The sequence below is a fragment of the Batrachochytrium dendrobatidis genome (genome assembly GCF_000203795.2).
Source record: "Batrachochytrium dendrobatidis JAM81 unplaced genomic scaffold BATDEscaffold_9, whole genome shotgun sequence".
Taxonomy (NCBI): Eukaryota; Fungi; Chytridiomycota; class Chytridiomycetes; order Rhizophydiales; genus Batrachochytrium; species Batrachochytrium dendrobatidis.
In genome coordinates, this window is record NW_006281107.1 from 481686 (window position 1) to 499807 (window position 18122).

At 39.1% G+C, this 18122-nt stretch overlaps 5 protein-coding genes across 5 annotated transcripts; 4 read left to right on the forward strand and 1 right to left on the reverse strand.

Annotated features, from left to right (window-relative positions):
- Window positions 1-1467: 1467 nt before the first annotated feature.
- Window positions 1468-4232, forward strand: BATDEDRAFT_90294 (uncharacterized protein; the record flags this gene model as incomplete). Its single annotated transcript, XM_006680420.1, has 12 exons — window positions 1468-1590; window positions 1667-1787; window positions 1940-2098; window positions 2206-2287; window positions 2390-2540; window positions 2634-2876; window positions 2952-3225; window positions 3298-3395; window positions 3471-3641; window positions 3731-3868; window positions 3929-4082; window positions 4159-4232. 12 exons carry the CDS (start codon window positions 1468-1470, stop codon window positions 4230-4232), a joined length of 1788 nt encoding a protein of 595 aa, XP_006680483.1.
- A 45-nt stretch (window positions 4233-4277) lies between these two features.
- BATDEDRAFT_90295 (uncharacterized protein) lies at window positions 4278-9449 on the forward strand (the record flags this gene model as incomplete). Its single annotated transcript, XM_006680421.1, has 1 exon — window positions 4278-9449. One exon carries the CDS (start codon window positions 4278-4280, stop codon window positions 9447-9449), a length of 5172 nt encoding a protein of 1723 aa, XP_006680484.1.
- A 1338-nt stretch (window positions 9450-10787) lies between these two features.
- On the reverse strand, window positions 10788-13439 carry BATDEDRAFT_90027 (Smc5-Smc6 complex subunit NSE4). Its single transcript, XM_006680489.1, has 7 exons — window positions 13151-13439; window positions 12965-13048; window positions 12556-12835; window positions 12358-12454; window positions 12039-12255; window positions 11860-11948; window positions 10788-11784 (listed from the first exon to the last, which is right to left on the reverse strand). The coding sequence occupies exons 1-7, from the start codon at window positions 13257-13259 to the stop codon at window positions 11695-11697; spliced, it is 966 nt and encodes a 321-aa protein (XP_006680552.1). The 5' UTR covers window positions 13260-13439; the 3' UTR covers window positions 10788-11694.
- Window positions 13440-13587: 148 nt separating this feature from the next.
- Window positions 13588-14315, forward strand: BATDEDRAFT_90296 (translation machinery-associated protein 20; the record flags this gene model as incomplete). The annotated part of the gene is made up of 4 exons (XM_006680422.1): window positions 13588-13598; window positions 13658-13810; window positions 13875-14180; window positions 14240-14315. 4 exons carry the CDS (start codon window positions 13588-13590, stop codon window positions 14313-14315), a joined length of 546 nt encoding a protein of 181 aa, XP_006680485.1.
- A 994-nt stretch (window positions 14316-15309) lies between these two features.
- BATDEDRAFT_90028 (kinetochore-associated Ndc80 complex subunit NDC80) lies at window positions 15310-18061 on the forward strand (the record flags this gene model as incomplete). Its single annotated transcript, XM_006680423.1, has 10 exons — window positions 15310-15494; window positions 15561-15869; window positions 15957-16237; window positions 16354-16448; window positions 16507-16651; window positions 16722-16927; window positions 17016-17177; window positions 17268-17450; window positions 17511-17641; window positions 17747-18061. The coding sequence occupies 10 exons, from the start codon at window positions 15310-15312 to the stop codon at window positions 17952-17954; spliced, it is 1905 nt and encodes a 634-aa protein (XP_006680486.1). The 3' UTR covers window positions 17955-18061.
- Between the last annotated feature and the right edge of the window lie 61 nt (window positions 18062-18122).

The following is an 18122-nucleotide window of genomic DNA, read 5'->3' on the forward strand; positions in this document are numbered from 1 at the left end:
GTTGATAAGGAGCATTAATAGGAAGATGCTGATAAGAGTGACGCTGAGGCAATGGTGGAGGACTTGAATGATGAAAGTTTCCTGTACTAGAATTTGCAGTAGGAATATTAGACCATTGCTGTGGATGCTGCTGATTTGGCATCAAAGGGCGTTGCGAATAAGGCGGCATTGGGCCATACATGAACTGTTGCTGCTGAGTGTTTGGATACTGAGGCAATCCTCCAAAATTAGAGGGTCGAGGAGTGGGAGGCAGTGGATGTCTTCCAGGATTAGGACTGCCTTGCGTACTATTGTCTGCACTAGAGCTTCCATTGTTGGGATTGCCATACATTAAAGCAACAAAGTGGGTCAAGTTTTAGATGCGATTTTAATCCAACTTTAAATCTGCTTGATTGGTAATCAACACTGTATGAATCTGAAATCTATTTAATTGTATTTATGCTCAACTCATTTTATATAATTATGATATTTTATATATTCAATTACAACTCCCTGCAATTCAAAGTGCTGTGAGGTAAACCAATTTAAACTGAATTTATCTTTAATTCAAGTTATACAACTGCTACTGCATGGTCGACTCAAATGCCATCTTGCTACCGTTTGGTGACTTTGATCAGACTAGTCCTATAGGCATGTATATGAATTGTGCATTTCTGTTTGTAGATATGACTACTAAACTCTTGTGAATGAACTCATGTAATCGATAGTTCAAATATGGACGTTTGTGGTTTACTCTTTACTAGTAGTGTTGGTTGCCCACTTTTTCCTATTCTATTTTAATCGTATCATCACAAGGCCCATTGCATGGCTGGTGTGTTTATTCTCTTGGCGTCGCTATGGTCTCTGGTTCGAATTAGGTAAAGCCACTGCACTTGTTATTCCTAGTAGATTCTTGCCAATCTCCATATATTCCTGCTTGCGCTTGGCTCTAATTATGTATCATGCTGTGCCATACTGTCTGATTATCTAGAATCGTTTGGCTTGGCTCCATTAAGTGGTCGTATCTTCTTCAAAGGCATTCGCATCTATTCCAAGGATTTATCAATAAGCATAATAAGAGGGAATGTCACTTTTCAATTTTGGAAACTATACTCCCCAAACGCCTCGGTTACAGGAGCAACGGAAGAGAGTGGTGGGCTTGACATTCAATGAATATATACTTACTATTCAATATATTCGCTAACCAGTTGATCCTATAAATTATGCATCCAGCAAATGAAGCCCAGACTCGCTGTTATTTCAAACTTCGCGTCGATGGTCTGGAGTGCTTCATTTACAATCGATCATCAGCATACGACGTCGTAGAAGATCTCTTGCTTGGGAAAAACAAGGTGTGTAATTCAATTTGTATCAGTCTTATGTTTCTTGTTGCTTTGTGAATACTCAACATCTCACCAAACATATCAGAAACCCACTTCAACAACCCCTGAGAGTGTGAATGTGCTGGCACAAACAAAAAACAATCCAATGTTTTATTGTCCATTTGAACTTACGGGAACTACCGGATCTATCCTTATTGGAAATCCAGATTTACCTAGCATTCTGACCATTGCATACAAGGAAATACATGCAATCTATACCAGTACTACAGTGAGTAAAGTATTGCATTGGCCATCATTTTATTCTTTGCATTGTATCCAACTCTTATTTTTGATACTTTTTGTAGCTGCAGCACAACACAGCAACTCCAATTTTGAAAGACAATCTTCAAATGCAGCTCAAATCATTTCTTGTCACAATTCGGCTAAATGTAGATTACAAAGAAGCAACTCTCAATTACGCATCTCGTTTGAGAGTATTAACGCAAGTGTTTATTTTATACACATCACCCTTTCGATCCAAATTGATTTTGGTCAAACTAATCATATTGTTGAATACAGTGAGCCGGTCCATTGGACAAGAAAAATTCAATCTTTTTTTTTTCCAAAACCATCATCAGATACTGGCATCTCCATGTCCCATCCTTACCAATGGGAAGGCTTACAGCGGTTTCGAGAAGCCAACGATACCCATAGCGCTTCCAAATTAGAGTATGCTCAGTCATCTCAGATTGTAGACAGCAGTCTTGTAAATTTAAAGTATTATACAAAACAAATTGGTATGCTTTTCATATACGCTGAGTTTGAAAGTGGCAGAAAAGCACGAATTAAACACCATCAATGGCTGTACTAATAGATTAAGCAATTTTATTGGACTTCATGCTAGGTGGACTGGTTCGTTCACGCGAATGTGACTTGGATTTCTTGAACGCTAAAATTGTATATGGTCCTTGGGCACAACGCCAACGGTAACAACTTGGACTATTCTACTCTTCTGTGTTGCAATCCAATATATTCTGCTGATTTATTTCCACGCAACACTAATCACTCAAACTGACCCACTGTATTAGTCATATCATACAGTCATTTTACTCTCCCCCATCATATCGAGATGCTCCCTTAGTGCAGCCTAAAAGCGCGCTGGAATCCAAAGTACTTTCAATCAATCTGGATTTTCGTGGCAATTCTACTCTCAAAATTCCAACCCGTGAGCCATCAAAGGTCAGCACTGTGATTTACAGCCAATATTTTTATTCATAACAAGTTGGTTTGACTGAAATAGTATTTCCTGACTTGGCCTATACAAATCAATAGGATGCCGAGTTTTTACGGACTGAAAATCCTGATTTGGTATTTGAAAGTGGTGTTGGTAATCCTGGGAAACGCCCATATGGTTGGATTACTGCCGAGTTTAAATCTGGATCGGCTTTGTCACTTAATATTCCACTGTTTGCTGAAACAAATGGGAGTATAACTAAATTTGATCTACTGTTATCCAATGTAACACTAAAGACAAGTGTCAACTTCAAACCGTTTATTGTCGGCAAGCAGATTCTGGTAACTATTTTGTTTTTGAATTGATATTGATGCGGAATATGTTGCATCTATGTACTTATTTTATTGCTTTGCTAGATTGAGGTAGCGATCTGTTCTCCTTTGAGTTGGAATGGATTGCGTGAATGGGATATCAGCTTGAAATGGACAGACTGTGATGTGTACCTTCTCCGTGAGCACATTGGATTGGTCACGGACATGATCAAAGACTTGAACTCTTTGCCTCCGCCTTCAATTGAATATCATGTACCGTCAGTTTACACCTTGAACTTTAAGTTTCAAAATCTCAAAATTCTATTTTGTTTAAATCCTATGAATATCATCAAGAACCACAACAGTATAGATTCTAACGGTAAGTATCAATTATTTATCCAAAGCTTGTTTTGTTATATACATGGTATTAAGACATGTGTATTTTGGATAGACTATCTTACTCTCACAACACATCATGGAGCATTGAAAGTCAATCTTTCATTTGAAGAGTTTGAGCCTGATTTCAGAAAAGTAGATATATCGGGAGACGTAAGTATGGATTAAAAACTTGTTGTCATTTTTTGATTTTCTAATATTTTTGAAAAATGCTGTCACACTTTGTAGCTGCATAATGTTGCGTTTGTCGCGTCATTCTCCGAGGGCCATAAACTCAAGCTATTTTTAAAGAGTCCATTTAATACAGTACTATCTTCGTCACTACTTAACATCACTGCATCTTATATATATCGAAAACTTGCTGCTGGTGCTCGTGATGCACTTACTTTGTTGATCGAGGTACTATTTGCTGATATGATGCCTATGATTTGTAAACCAACCTGCTACACTTTTTTAATCCAATTTTATCACTATGCATACTATAATAGTCAAAAGAGTCCAACGTGAATGCACATGGGCACATTCTTCCCACAGTCATGTCCTTTTTGCGCAATTATTTTGGTGATGCAGCGCGCTCTTCAACCCCAGAATCATATTCTCTTGCCAAACTCTTGCAGCCACAAACGGTAAGCATTTTATTGAGTATATTTAAACCATTTGCTGTTCTAACATACTTTTAACTGTAGCTTCCCCCGAGAAATGCATTTGAGTTGCATTTTCAATGGCGGTTTAATGGTGTTAGCTTGTTATTACCATGCTCCATATATGGCGCCTCTGATTCAATTGCAATCAAAGGAAATTATATTCATTTAGATTTGCATAACAAGGTAGACGGACAGGGTAAGAATTCAACTGTAACGCATGTCAATATTGTCAAGGTATCATTTTTAATAATTTGTATTTCAAATTTCTTTAGATATTCATGTGACACTGTCGCCATTAACTATGTTTTGGAAAAAAACTTCCATCATGATTCGAGGTTTGCTTTAAGATTTTTTATTTTTTATCTCGGCAATTTCAACCATGTTAACATTAATGTTTGTCAAATTTCCTGTAGATACCCAACTTCATATTCAAAGATTTTCGACTGGAATGCCACGTCACGATTTATTGCTTAGTTCTTGGAACATTTGCATTGACGATATTTTGGGCGATCTTGAACCCAAGTTTGTAGGAAAATTTAGCGATGCCATTCAATCATTCATATATAACATGGGATGTGTACATCCTCTTGTGCGCGAGTATACTGATGCTCGTACAGATTCTCGATCAGCATCTGTGATGGAGTTGACTGTACGTAATATTGAGCTTTGTCTTCGACTCGATAGAGTTCTCACGCGACTACTGCTTCCCCAAGGACTGATTGCACATATGAACAACTGTGTGTTTATTGAAGGTGACTTGACCCGATTTGTTCATATCCCGGCATTGATTATATCGTCACTTCAACTGCCTGATATGGTTCGGCAGACGCGAGTACGCAATGATTATGCAGCCGAAGTGTTTCGACTAGAGACATCGGTCATCATTGAAAACAAATGGGCTTTTGCTGATGCTGAAGCTACTTCAGCAAGTCAGTACAAATTTTTACTAGATGGCGACATTGAAACGGGAGGCCGTCTTTGGGCTTTTCTCAATCGCGCAAGAAAGGATATATTTGGCTCACCGCCAATTCCCCCAACCTTTAATTTACGAATGCCGCTTTTTTTTCAAAAAGGGTTTACAGAAGACCCTCAAGCATCACTTATACCACTTGAATTTCAGGCCGATGTTATATTGAATCGGGTACCGCCTTCGCTCAGTTCAATTCATTATGCAGAACATCTTTCTATATATGACACGGAGAGCTATCTTTCAACATCATCGTCTTCAAACTCATTATGGGTATCGCAAGAAACACTAAATCTTGTCAAGCGATCGTGCACACCCATATTAAATATTCCTCCCCCAGCTGAAACGCACCGACTTAGAAGTATGAGCCGTGCATTACCTAACGAAAATCGCTTGAGCATCAAGTTTAGAAATAAGAGCCTGTTAGTGTTAACTCCGTTGAGTCTCAAGTCTGTACTCCATGCGGTGCAATCCCTTACTTCCGATCAGTCGTCAGAATCCACGGGTGATTTCGCACATATTCTGGATATTTTTCAAAGACAGCATATTCAACGGGCATCTCCAGTTTCATTTTTAAACATTTACTCTGTTCTTTTTTCCACCATCAACATCAGACTCATATCATCACTTCCAAATGACCGTCGGACAGCATGCATTATCGATATTGTACTGCAGTCATTTAGTGGATTCGCCAAAGTAAAAAAGCAAGAGATTGTTCCAGGTCAGATTGATTTACGTCTTGGTAGTGTAGACTGTAGCTTACGTATTAAAGAAAACCAGCAGTTTCAGTACCATCAAATTCCTGGAATTCCCGACAGTGTATGGGAAGGAGGCGATATCTGGCACAATATCAGCGATCCGATTGGCTTGTACTTTTCACTCAAGGATATCAATTTGACGTTTGAGATTGGTACCAGTTCTCGTAATGTCATGAATGTGAAGAGCTTTGAGATTGAAGCTGTAGATGCCATTGTTGATGTGTTGATCATGCAAGCTCAACTATGGTTTGGATTTGCACATCAGTTGCAGAACGACTTCAAAGAACTTATGCGTATGCCAACCAATTTAATGCAACAGTTTTTGTTTATGATTTCCATTTTTCAAGAAACCAACGAGCTTTCATCGGTGTCTGGACCGGCTTATTTTATACAGAATGGATTTGTCGAGGCAGATGATGATGTGGGATTGCTATTGCTGTATTCACGTATTGTATGGGATCTTGTGCGCACATCAAAGCGATTTGATTATGTGCGTACAAAGGCACCTGAATTGCTGGCCGTGAGTGAGGGGAATCTGGATACTTTATGCAGTAATATATTGCGAAAATGGGGACATTCTCCTTGCGATTCTTATCCAATGTGGTTCTTGCGCTTACTAGATCCGTCATCTTTTGTTTCATCCTCGACAGCACATCAACAACTTCCTTTAGGCGAAAGTCGTCTTTTAGCAGTGATTCATTCAGCAAACCTGTTCATTTATGATGAATCTGGGGAATCCAATTGCATCAAGCTAAAAAATATTGGTGTGCAACCTCGTTTACGAAATGTCATTTTACCATTTGATCCAGCACTTCAACTCTCGTCGGTTGTGGTTGAACTAGCTGCTATTACTACTTTAGACTCTCTGGAAATGACTATATATCCCAACTTTATCTCGTTTATATTGCGATCTCTGAAAGATTGGCGAAAGCATTTGGCACCATCGGCTGATTCACTTTCGTCGTCATCCATTTCTGCGACACTATCTCCGGCTACTTTTGAACAGACCAGCACTATTATTGCTGGTCAGAATCGATCCATATCATTTTCTGGTTTACTACGGGTTAACTCGATCGTCGTAGCTGTGCAGGAGAAGAATGCAGAGGCACGTCTACTGATGAATGGAATCACTATGTCACTTCACTCTGGACACAACAGTTTAGAGATGACATCTTCTATTCCACATCTGCTTGAATATTCATTCAATGCCGGTATTTGCTCGACAAGCCTCCAACTTTTTGAACGAGTAGTATTGGGCGCCGAAGTTCAATTGGACAATATATTTTCATTGAGCCTTTTTGATGCACAGATGAATCTTGCTCATACACGCGTTCCTTCTAATGATTCTGTTGCATGTGTAAAGTTTAACAAGGTGGCCATTCGCTTGCCAAGATCACTTATTAAAATCCAAACATTTTTTGAAAAGCTCAAGGCTGAAGATATTCCCCGGTACAGCCATGCTTTCCGCGAGGCATCTATTATGCCCAAATCTCCAATCTTGACTCAAGAAACACCGCATTTTGTTGCCAAAAAGCGTTTGCTGGATGTATTCTTTGCTCATGTATCCATTGAATCCGAACTACTGACCAACTTTCGCTTTTCGTATGATTTGCGTAATACAACTGTATCGGTTCTTCATCAAGGGTTTTCTAAGTTGATGTCTAAGGCGACTTTTATATATCGGATTGATAAACAAGAGGTGCGATTTTTACCTCCTGAAGCTAGCGATATAACTCTGCAGCCTATTCTGGATACTTTACCTCTTCCGGCTTCATTTTCTACTGGAAGCATTTTGTACAATCGAGCTGATGCTACATCTGCTTGGAATTCATTTTTCAGCGGGAATGTTGTTCTTGAAAACATCAATGCCGAACTCAACATTGATATCGTTGATAAGCTACTTACTACGTACTCTGTTTTACCAAGTGAACTCAGTGAAGTTGTACGTGTCATGTCCTTTTACACTAATCAGCGGCGGTATGTACCACATTCTGGCCAATATTCGCGACTTGCGCCTTCTGAACCGGTAAAGGGTGTAACAAAGTATGCTATCAAGGTCACTGTTAAAGAAATCATGCTTTCTGTCAACGACCCATCCAGCTCCGTTTTGATTGGTAGTAGTTTGCTTGATGGATACATTACCAACAATACTCCAAACTCTTCGACTTCTAGACTTTTGTGGAGTGTTGCTGCCGATAACTTGACTATATCGCTAGCTCAACGATCCCCAAACTTCTTTCAGCAAACTGTAGCATCTGTTATGATTGATTTGAATGTTCAAAATTGGCGTGATGTGACCAATGATATTGGAGTGTATAGTGTTGAAAATATGTACGACGTTGTACTTCGCAAGGTCCATGCACTCATGCAGCCCATTGCAGTGGGTAAAATTGTAGACGTGATTACTTTTTGGCAATCTGCACTTCGACGTCGCAGCAATGCACGGCAAGAAAGTTTGTCAGAGATCCGGCTTGACACAAAATCAGTGCTGGAATCACTCAAGATGGGACTACCAGAGTCGATTGATCAACCGAGTACATCCGCTATACTTGCACGACCAATTAAATTGACGCTAAATAATTTTTCGATTTTGGTGCCAATTATAGACGATTTTGATCTGCAACATGACTGGAAAAACTTTAAATCGACAGATCAGGCTGAAGCAGTTTTGCTACATCTAGAATCTGCCGTAATCAATCGGAATGGATCTATTTCATGTGCCGAGATATCACAGCTTTCTATCACATTCATTTCCAACTTCAATCCTTCCAACGAACACGACTTTAATCCAAACAATCATTTTTCACAAAATAAGTCCATACTTCCACTTATAAGGGTCAACATAACACACTCAACCACTATTGAAAAAACCTCTGTTGAGATTGACTCCCACATTAATGGATTTACGATTGAACTAGACTCTTCAATTTCCAAAAAGATTAGCATGCTCGGCAATATTTATAAACGCGGGAAACAAACAATATATGCATCATTTCCGCAATCTGCTGATGGTGATATCAAAAAGTTGCAAGTGCTTGGAAAAACTGTTGGGCGTATTGAAAGTGCTCTTTTGGATACAACGGTAAATGGAGGGATATTAAGAAATCGGAGTTCAAATCCGTATCTTTCTAAAACATCCGATCCGTTTGATGTATCTAGCATCATGCAGGTCAAGGGATTGTTTGAGTTTGCATCTGGAAATATTATTGTCAGGAATATTCCGCAGACATCGCGATCGATGCATGCATCGCAACAGTATATCCCTGCCAATGCAAACATTGAGTTGGATACATTGCTAATACCTGGACTGACCCTTACTCTGACTGGTGCAACGACAACCAACCCTCAATCTCTATTAAATGACAAATCCGCACCCTGTGGGCTTCACATGGAACTGACAATTCATCCAAGTGAAAATATTCTAAGTCCAAGTATTGTAGGCTTTTTTGAGGACTTGATTTCCAATATACAGCACCCTACTCAACGGCGTGATAATGCAACAATGGCTTCAGAAACTACCACGTCTGCTTCAGAGTCGAGTGATGGTATAGCAAACCCTTTGTCAATCAATACAGCGAATACAAAAGCGTTTAGACCCTTTGCAAGTGCACATGCTGCGGATGAACTTGAATCTGCTGCAAAGATGCAATGGAACGCTGGCTATACTGGATCTGCCAATTACAAACAACTTGGCATTACATTTTTACTAAAGCTTTCTCAAACAAGAGTTAATCTTAGTTGTCAGCCATATGCCAAAGTTATTTGTACGCTTCAGCTTGAAAAGGCAAGTATCGAGGTTTTGTATGTTTTTACTATAACGATTTGGATGTTAGGCTAATAATATACGTTTAATACAAATCAGGCCGACTTTTTGTTTTCGCTTACGCCAAAGGGTCATATTGTTCCTGGGCGACGGTTTTTAAGCTGCACTTCAAATATCAAGAGTTTACGTGCATCATTGAGGCATGTGTTTTCTTCTGAAGATTGCATTCGAAACGAGATTCCAAATATCACATTTAGCTCGACTATAGACCACACTATTGGTAAAGGGTTTGCGTTTTTGTCCACATTTACGATTCCACATATATCGGCCAATGTGAACATGCGTCAATTGCAAGATATGTTCATGTTTTTGCTTTTATGGAAAAAGAAATCTCACAAAGCAGCGTCTGGCGGAAATTCCCGTGAAGAAGCTAATTATACCAGTGCAAAAACAAAACCAGAGCAACATGGTCGGGCTACTATTCAAGACTCTTTGGCTGTTGCATTGGTGGTTGGAAAGATTGATATTACAGTAGAGATGGGGTCATCGATTGGTCGCGCCACATTTGCACTCAAGAATCTCAATACTGGACTGGATTTGGTATGGCGCGGCGTGTCGCCTATTTCTCGTATTGCACATATTGGCATTTCATCGATACTGCTGTCTATGGAAGGTCGACTTGTTGGATCAATGTCGTTTCAGAATGCAAAAGGATTTGCACAGTGTATTGATTCACAGGATTCACAAACTGGTGCAGTGGGGACCAATGCATCGTTTTTTGTCGAGTGTGCCATTGCAAATCTGCAATATCAAAATGAGCGTATTTTGATTCTTGAAGTTCTTTCCACGGCGATTGTTTTTGGTGACGCATTACAAGACTCTCAGCTTGATTTGAATTTGGATATTTTAATCCAGAGTATAAAGTTTGTTGTGTCTCGACATGCAGCTCCGCGGTGTATACAGCTTATTCGTCGCATCACAACATCGATCAAAGATAAAGCCACGATGGCTAAAATGCAATTAGCAAACATGACAACGCGACACAGCGATTTGAGTACTCGTTTTACATCAACGTCAGTTTCTCAACCCCGTACAATGTTCAATCTACCCAAGTTCCAAGGTTTGGTTGAATTAAAAATGCGGATTCGATGCTCAACATGCTTTGGTACAGCGACTCGAAACAGTTTTCGCGATCCAGACTGTGCTCAAATATATCTTTCTGGTCTTGACATTACCCTTTTCGAGATTCCGATGCTATTGGAAAAGATATCTGAGACAACCACGTTTACTATTGGAAAGTTGAATATTAAAAAACTGTCATTAAAGGCCGTGTCTCAAGCAGAAGAGCGAATGTGGACCATGGCACAATGGTTTACATTTTTAGGTGCAGCAAATGGATCGGATGTGCTCCAGTTTCCTACTTTAAGCATGCGTGTCACATCCGAATCTGATTTGATCAAAAATCGTGTCGAGTATGGATTCCGTACTGATTTTCAAGGGCGTGTGTACGTTGCATTGAATATTGGACTATACAAGTACTTGCTGGATTTGATCAAAACGTATAGTAAAGCGGCATTGGTATTTGAGATGGAGGACGATGTGATACCCCAAGCTCATTTAGAGCCAAGATTGACTTTGAAAATAGGATCACCCTCACCTAGTCAATCTAACGGATCTCAACACCATGAATTTGTATCTCCGAGCCCTATGGCATCAACTCCGATGAGCAATCAATCTTCATTTGTACGAGCCTCGCAACAGCTACTTCCGTCTCGACCCAAACCAGTTTTAATACGGACGGGTGAACTTGTGTTTGAGCCACAATTGCAAGTCACGGGTGATGCAACTCCAACAGAGTTGATAGAAAAACTTGGTATACGCAAAGAAGACATTCCAAGACTGATGTATAGTTCCATCACACTCGAATTTTCGGGTTTTATTCATCAAATCTGTAAGGTATACAAGTCGCTTGCAATATTTTCGGATGAAGATGGGTTTTTGTCTACAATAGAAAGCCTAAATTCACCGACAAGTGGCGGCGATCCCTTTTCCATGTAAATAGTTTGGCATACCTGCACTTTTTATTTCATTGTCTAGTCACATCTGTAACATTAAACCTGGGATTGTGATTTACGACATTGGATTAAAAATGTAGTTGAGGGTTGGGTGTTTTTAGAAAGTCACAGCTATTTAAAAGCTTGAATGAAATTGATGTAAGCATAAAGACAATCACGAATGCATTGAGCAAGTCAAATATGACAAGAAGTCGAGTGCTGCTGAATTCAATCTGAGCCTAATGCACAAATTCCCGTTTTTGTTTCTATCCATACCACTTGCCATTGTCCTTGACTGAATGTGAAACACGAGTGGGAATGATCGGTTTTGTAATATCAAACGTTTCAATTGCATCCTAATACCCCATTGAAATCAAAATCAATAAAACTTTGAAGCAAATGAACAAGTTGAAATTTAGTGCAGGGGTTACCTTCCACGTTTTCATATCTAAACTCAAAATATGTTGTAGTTTAGTCACTCCACGTTGTAGGTCTGATTCAGTTGGAGGCACTTCTGTTGCTGAGTGGATAGCAAAAGACAGGATATAGATGAGCCATATATTTTCAGTAAAAAAAGCACGGTTGTGATCTATACAAGAATTGGACTTACACAAAAGTAGTTTGCCATTCTTGTCCTCTAAACGTGCCAATCCATCATGAACCAAAAACGATAGATAAAATAGATTCTCGACGGATTGTGAAAACGAATCTGGGTTGATGAAGAATTTAAAAAAATTGACAGGTTGGACTTGTTCTAAACACCGGTATATTAATTGAACATTAGACGATGTTTCGTTCTCCTGCTGTACAATATCTTCTTCGGCAAGCTAGATTCCGTAAAACAAAGTTGTAACATGTGCAGTATTAGATTCAACGATTACAGATATGAGAAATAAAAATAGGCTTATTGAAACAATAGATCAACCCACCTGCTCTGGCTGACGTAGTTTTGACCCATCTTTAACAAGTTTAGCAGTCCGTCGCTTAAACTCTCGCTGTTTAGGCTCTACTGCAATCGCACCATACCTATTGTTTAAAACCGTTTGTAGTAGGTTGAATATAAATAGTAAGTCCAAGGATCTATCGCTCAAGTCCTCGCCATTAGCTAATTGAAGCAACATCCTTACATGAAGCCAGGGATACAAACCCGAGTTGATATCCTGGCAATGGTTTCGGCCAAAGCATCCCATTTCAAATTATCAGAGTTCAAAGAATGTACACTAGCATCATCGTGATTCCTCACGGCAGATTGCTCAGATCCGCCTAGTCGAGCAGCAACCTTGGACACGAAATCCTCGAGCGTGAATGAACCACCACCAAAATTCAAACGTTGAACCTTGTATGACGACATTTCTGCAATCAGAAGCAATGCTTTTGAATCCAATGCAGCATCTTGTGTAGCTTTGACTATTTAAATATCAGTAGATTGTAACAAGCGATCAGTTGATGAGAATGTTGCAGATAATCAAGAGTCCGGATTCTGGACATTTTTGGCATAAACCAATTCATCAATGACGGATTCCATGTGTTTGTTACCATCTAGAAACAGCTCGTTCACTTGCCTCAACTCTGAATGCAAGTCTATCTTGGTTTTTCCGTTCAGCACCTCCTGCATGTTTTCTATTTAATTCATTGGAATACATCAGTGCATGAGATGGATTTAAACCATATTTCCAGACACATGAAATATCAGGATTCATAAATCGGGATAAACTGTCTTGCCTTCAGCTTGAGCAATAGCACTGCGATAATCGGCTCTAAGTCGACGTCTTTTTTCAGTGTTGGGAGCACCTTGGATGTTTGCAGCATCGTCGCTGTCATAATCGGACATGTTGACAGCAACTGTTGAATTCTTTCTTTTCCAATAACAGCAGTGTTTGAATCACTAAATTATTTCTTTATATTGCTGATAGTAACTGCCAATGCTGAAGTGTCTGATTATATCAAAGCAAGATCTGTCCAAACGTAAAAAACAGATTTTAAAAACGAAACCTCGAGAAACGGATTCTAGAAATAAAACCTTGCAAATCCACCTGTCAAGAATTATCTGTCAAACATGGTTTAATATTTCTTTAAACCTTTGAGTTGATTGATTTTTCAATGCTCTTGCATTCCTTGAGATGGATTTTGGGTTTGAATTTCTTTGCCTGACAACTTCAATGTTCAAAAAGTAAATGATTTTGGCTTATTACTAGTGGTGTGTGGTACTAATGTTGATGCTTGTTATAGATTCAATCTAAAAGAAGATATTGCAGGCCAGACACAGGTCAAAAGCTCTGTGCAGCGCAACTTTAGAGCCAAGATTGTTGAGCAGTTTCCCTTGCTAGCTCCTTACATTGACGATCTGATTCCAAAAAAAGACCCAGTCTTTCTAGTCAAATGGTACACTAATAATGCATATATGGCTGTTGAGCTCATGTATTCACTCTATTTCAACATGTTATAGTCTGGACAGAGTCAATATCATCTCAGTCAACAACAAGTTTCTTTTCTTCAACTCCTTTGATGGCCCATTCTTTCCTAGTTTGTACATTCTGCACAAGTATCCCGATATTCTACCCAAACTGCAGGTTGATCGAGGTGCAATCAAGTTTGTTCTTAAGGCTGCTGACATTATGTGTCCTGGTTTGACTTCTCCTGGTGGGAATCTTCCTAGCGAGAGCCTGCCTGCAGAAACTGTTGTTGCAATATATGCTCAAGGAAAAGAACATGCAGTTGCAGTTGGAATGACCAAAATGGCTACGGATGACATGTAAGTCTATATCCAGTCTAAATGACTTCCAATCCAACTCACCATCTCTTGATGAACAGGAAAAAAATCAACAAAGGCATTGGGGTTTCGAATGCTCATTATTTAAACGATGGTCTTTGGAAAACGTTGCATTGATTTAGCTTGATAAACTATATCGTGTATTTGAATCTACATTTGAAATGGCGTGAAAATAGTACAGTTGTGATGTGTATGCATTATCATGTTTTCAATTGTGTAGCTGCTAATGACGTGTAATACGTCGAGCCAGTCCAGCAATAAGTCGATTCTTATCGTTAAATGGTCTAAATATTCCAACACCAAATAAACGATACATTTTCAGATTCCATTTTATTACAGCCGGTATTCACGTAAAATGAAACACTTGAGCAACTCGGACAAAGTAGATTCAAAGGATCTCCTGTATTGCAGTCTATTGGAGTTTGACCAGCAATAATATTCCAATCAAAATCAATTCCGATTATTCAATGTTAGCGAGTAAAAAATGGCAATTTGGCTTGATATGATTCCATCTTTGCTCAATGGTTTGATTTGATTCGATGCAACAAAACTTAATGTTCTATTTCGAGAGGGAACTTTAGTGACACTTTAGTCTACTGTTTTTTAAATCTAAATACAAAACTACGGTTAAATCGAATTCAATAGCTTATTCAATTACATTTTTCAATTGCTGTAATCTATATCTAGACTAATTAGCTACAAATCTGCTTGATTTTGCCTGCACTCCATAAATCTAATATATTGAACGTCAATTCAAACTTTTCAGAATGAATTGGCAATTTTCAAACTATCAATCATGATCATGAATACAAAGTCGTACTAAACCATCAATGAATGTAATTTGACTGATTGTATGAAATGATATTCATGACAAGGACAGACGATAGAATGAGCAGATGGAATCGAACGTGTAAACAGCAGTATAAAATACAACGAATTTCAGTAGTGAATGAGCTCGATCGTCACTATTGCTTTACGACATGCCAAAATCAGACAAATCTTGCGAGTAATCGACGAATTGATTTCAATTGATTTCAATTGATTTCTACCAGACAGCAGCAAACTAACCCGAATTCATCCAGAAAACTACTTTATCATGTCTCGATTATCAATGGCTCCTGGAATGAACACTCGACTATCCATGCTTTCTTCTCAGCAGCAACGCTCTTCAAAACCCGGAGGTCTTGTTGGATTGTCGGACACCATGGCTGGTCTTTCTGTCGGACAATCTCGTCCATCAGACACTCGTCGCACTTCAACCATCAATGGAAACGGATCTGCAAGAATGAGTTTGGGGTATGTTTTGGTTTTATACGTTATGTCGGAATGGCTGCATCTAACTCTTTCATTCGTGCATCGTAGTCGACAGAGCATGGGATTTGGTGGAAGACCTTCTCTATCTTCAGTTTCCCTATCTGGACAGGCATCGTCAATTACAAAAGATCCTCGTCCGCTCAAAGAGAAGCAATGGCAAACAAAAGCCATCAAACAGCTCGTTAGCTTCCTTGCTCAAACTGGTTGTCCTGTGCCCATATCCGCAAAAAAACTCACTGCTCCTTCATCCAAGGACTTTGCTGATGTGTTCAAGTTTTTGTACAGAAAACTAGAACCCAATCATGAATTCAAGTCAAAGATCGAAGAGGAGTTGCTGTCGTTACTTCGGACACTGAGGTAATTAGAATCCTACTTGATGTTGTAATCGCATCGTGTTTAATCTCGACTTGTTTCATTTGGAAATATGCTTTTCATAACTTGCAGGTATCCGTTTGCAGAACAAATCAACAAGTCGCAGCTGTTTTCTATCGGTTCACCACATGCTTGGCCAACATTTCTGGGTATTCTTCACTGGCTAATGGAAGAAATCATGTGTTGTATCGAGTTTGATGAACAGAGTCAAATCGATGATAATAATGATACTATGGGCGATAGTCGCCAACCTGAAAAAATATTTCACGACTATGTCATTCGAACCTACATTGCATTTTTGGAAGGAAGCGACGACTTTGATGCGATTGATCGTGAATTGATGGGCAGTTTCGGTACGGATGTTACAAATTGTTATGGTCAATACATGGCAATATCATGAATGTTTGTAATGAATACGCTGAGTGACTAGCCAGCCAATTGGATCTGACATTGTACTTTTATCTTACAGATCGAAAGAATGAAGTCACTATTCGCGATGTAGAACGTCTTCGTCGCGAACATCAAGCTCTTGAAGAAGAAATGGCTGTATTGACTCAGGGAGAGGTAATACTGTTTTAAGCTCTTGTTGTGTTGCTAGCTTTAACATAAAACTGGACTCTAGTCTCCACTGGAAGCTCTCACTCGGGAAAATGGCATTCTAGAATCTGACAAGGAAAAATTTCGAACTTATATTACACATGTGGAGGGCAAAGAGCAGAAACTTAATGAGAATTTGCTATCCCTCAAGCAAGAATTGGATATTCAAGGTGGATTATAGAATTAAACTGTGCTGCAAGTCATGACTATGTTTAACCGAATACACCGCGTGATTTTTAGCCGAGGAAATTGCCTGTCTTACCAATGAAAAGACGGAACTCCAACAGACAGTTGATGCTCAGGACATCTCTCCTGCAGACGTGGATCGCATGAATGCAGAGCGTGATCAACTTGCACTATCGTTACAAACTGTTTCAACCAAACTTGAAACTGCAAATAAGATTGTTTGGGAAAAAGAAATTGCTCTTCAAAAGCGTATGGACCAAGTAAGATTGACAATCGATACACTGCATTGTTTAGTATAGAGCCATACTGGTTGTATTGTTTGCAAATCAAGTATTCATTTTCTTGTAGCTTGAGAAAGTAGTTCAAGACTATAATTCACAGGCGTTTAAACTGGGTTTGATTGGTTCGCGGTCTGCAGATCTTGCTCCGCTAGCCAAGGAACTTGAACTTTACATTCAAGCAGACACACAGGATCATATGGTGTCTGTAGACCTCAAGGGTGTTGTCAAGGTATTTCAGTGCAACTCGATTGTTTTTGAAGTAGAGCAATGCTATGAAACCTCATGTTATTTAAACATTTGATATTTGGGCGAGATATAGACGACTCTGCAAAGACTCAAAGAAAGGTACAATGCTGCACTTCATAAGGCTCAAGATGATATGCTTGAACTTCAAGAGACACTTGATCAGCTTGTATGGACTCAGACACGCGACGAAGAAGAGTTGCTGTCTATGCAGAGTCGCATTACCTTTCTCAACCATAGATATAATGAAGAAAAAGAGGTAAATGTTTATAAATTTATGTAGGCATTGACACTATGTCTCATTTATGTAATGAAATAGCATGTTACTCTGACGACAACGGCAATGAATGATGATATTGAGCACTTTGAGCGACAAATTCAAAAACTCAAAGTTGAAAGCAACGCCATGATGTTTGCTGTTCAGCAAAAAGGTCAAACCGTTACAATAGAGTTGAGTATTTATTTCAATCATTTGTTATTTTGGAGTTTTAGGTCAATTTCTGACTATTTTGTGTTATGAATATACTTGATATTACTGGACGGTTTACAATCTAGGTATGAAGAGCTGTCACGTAAGTACACAGAGCAAAAGGAAAAGGCGTTGAATCAGCTTATAAGAGGATTGCAAGATGTATTTGGGATGCAGACAGGAGTTGCAGCAGCAATTGAAGAGCTTTCTCGACAGGCCAACGAGGCATTGACTGAAGCCACAAACTACACGTCAAACTTGATATCGAGTGAAGATACTGTCATTGAAGTGTGATGGCTATACAAACTATTTGAATCAAATGCTGGTCTTGAAATCGATCGAGGGTTTGGCCATATTTTGAAAGCTGTAATCATTGTTGAATTCAAGTTTATTATTACTCCTTTGATGCGCTATAATATGATTAAAATGGCGACTAGATTTTTAAACTCAAAGTATACGTTG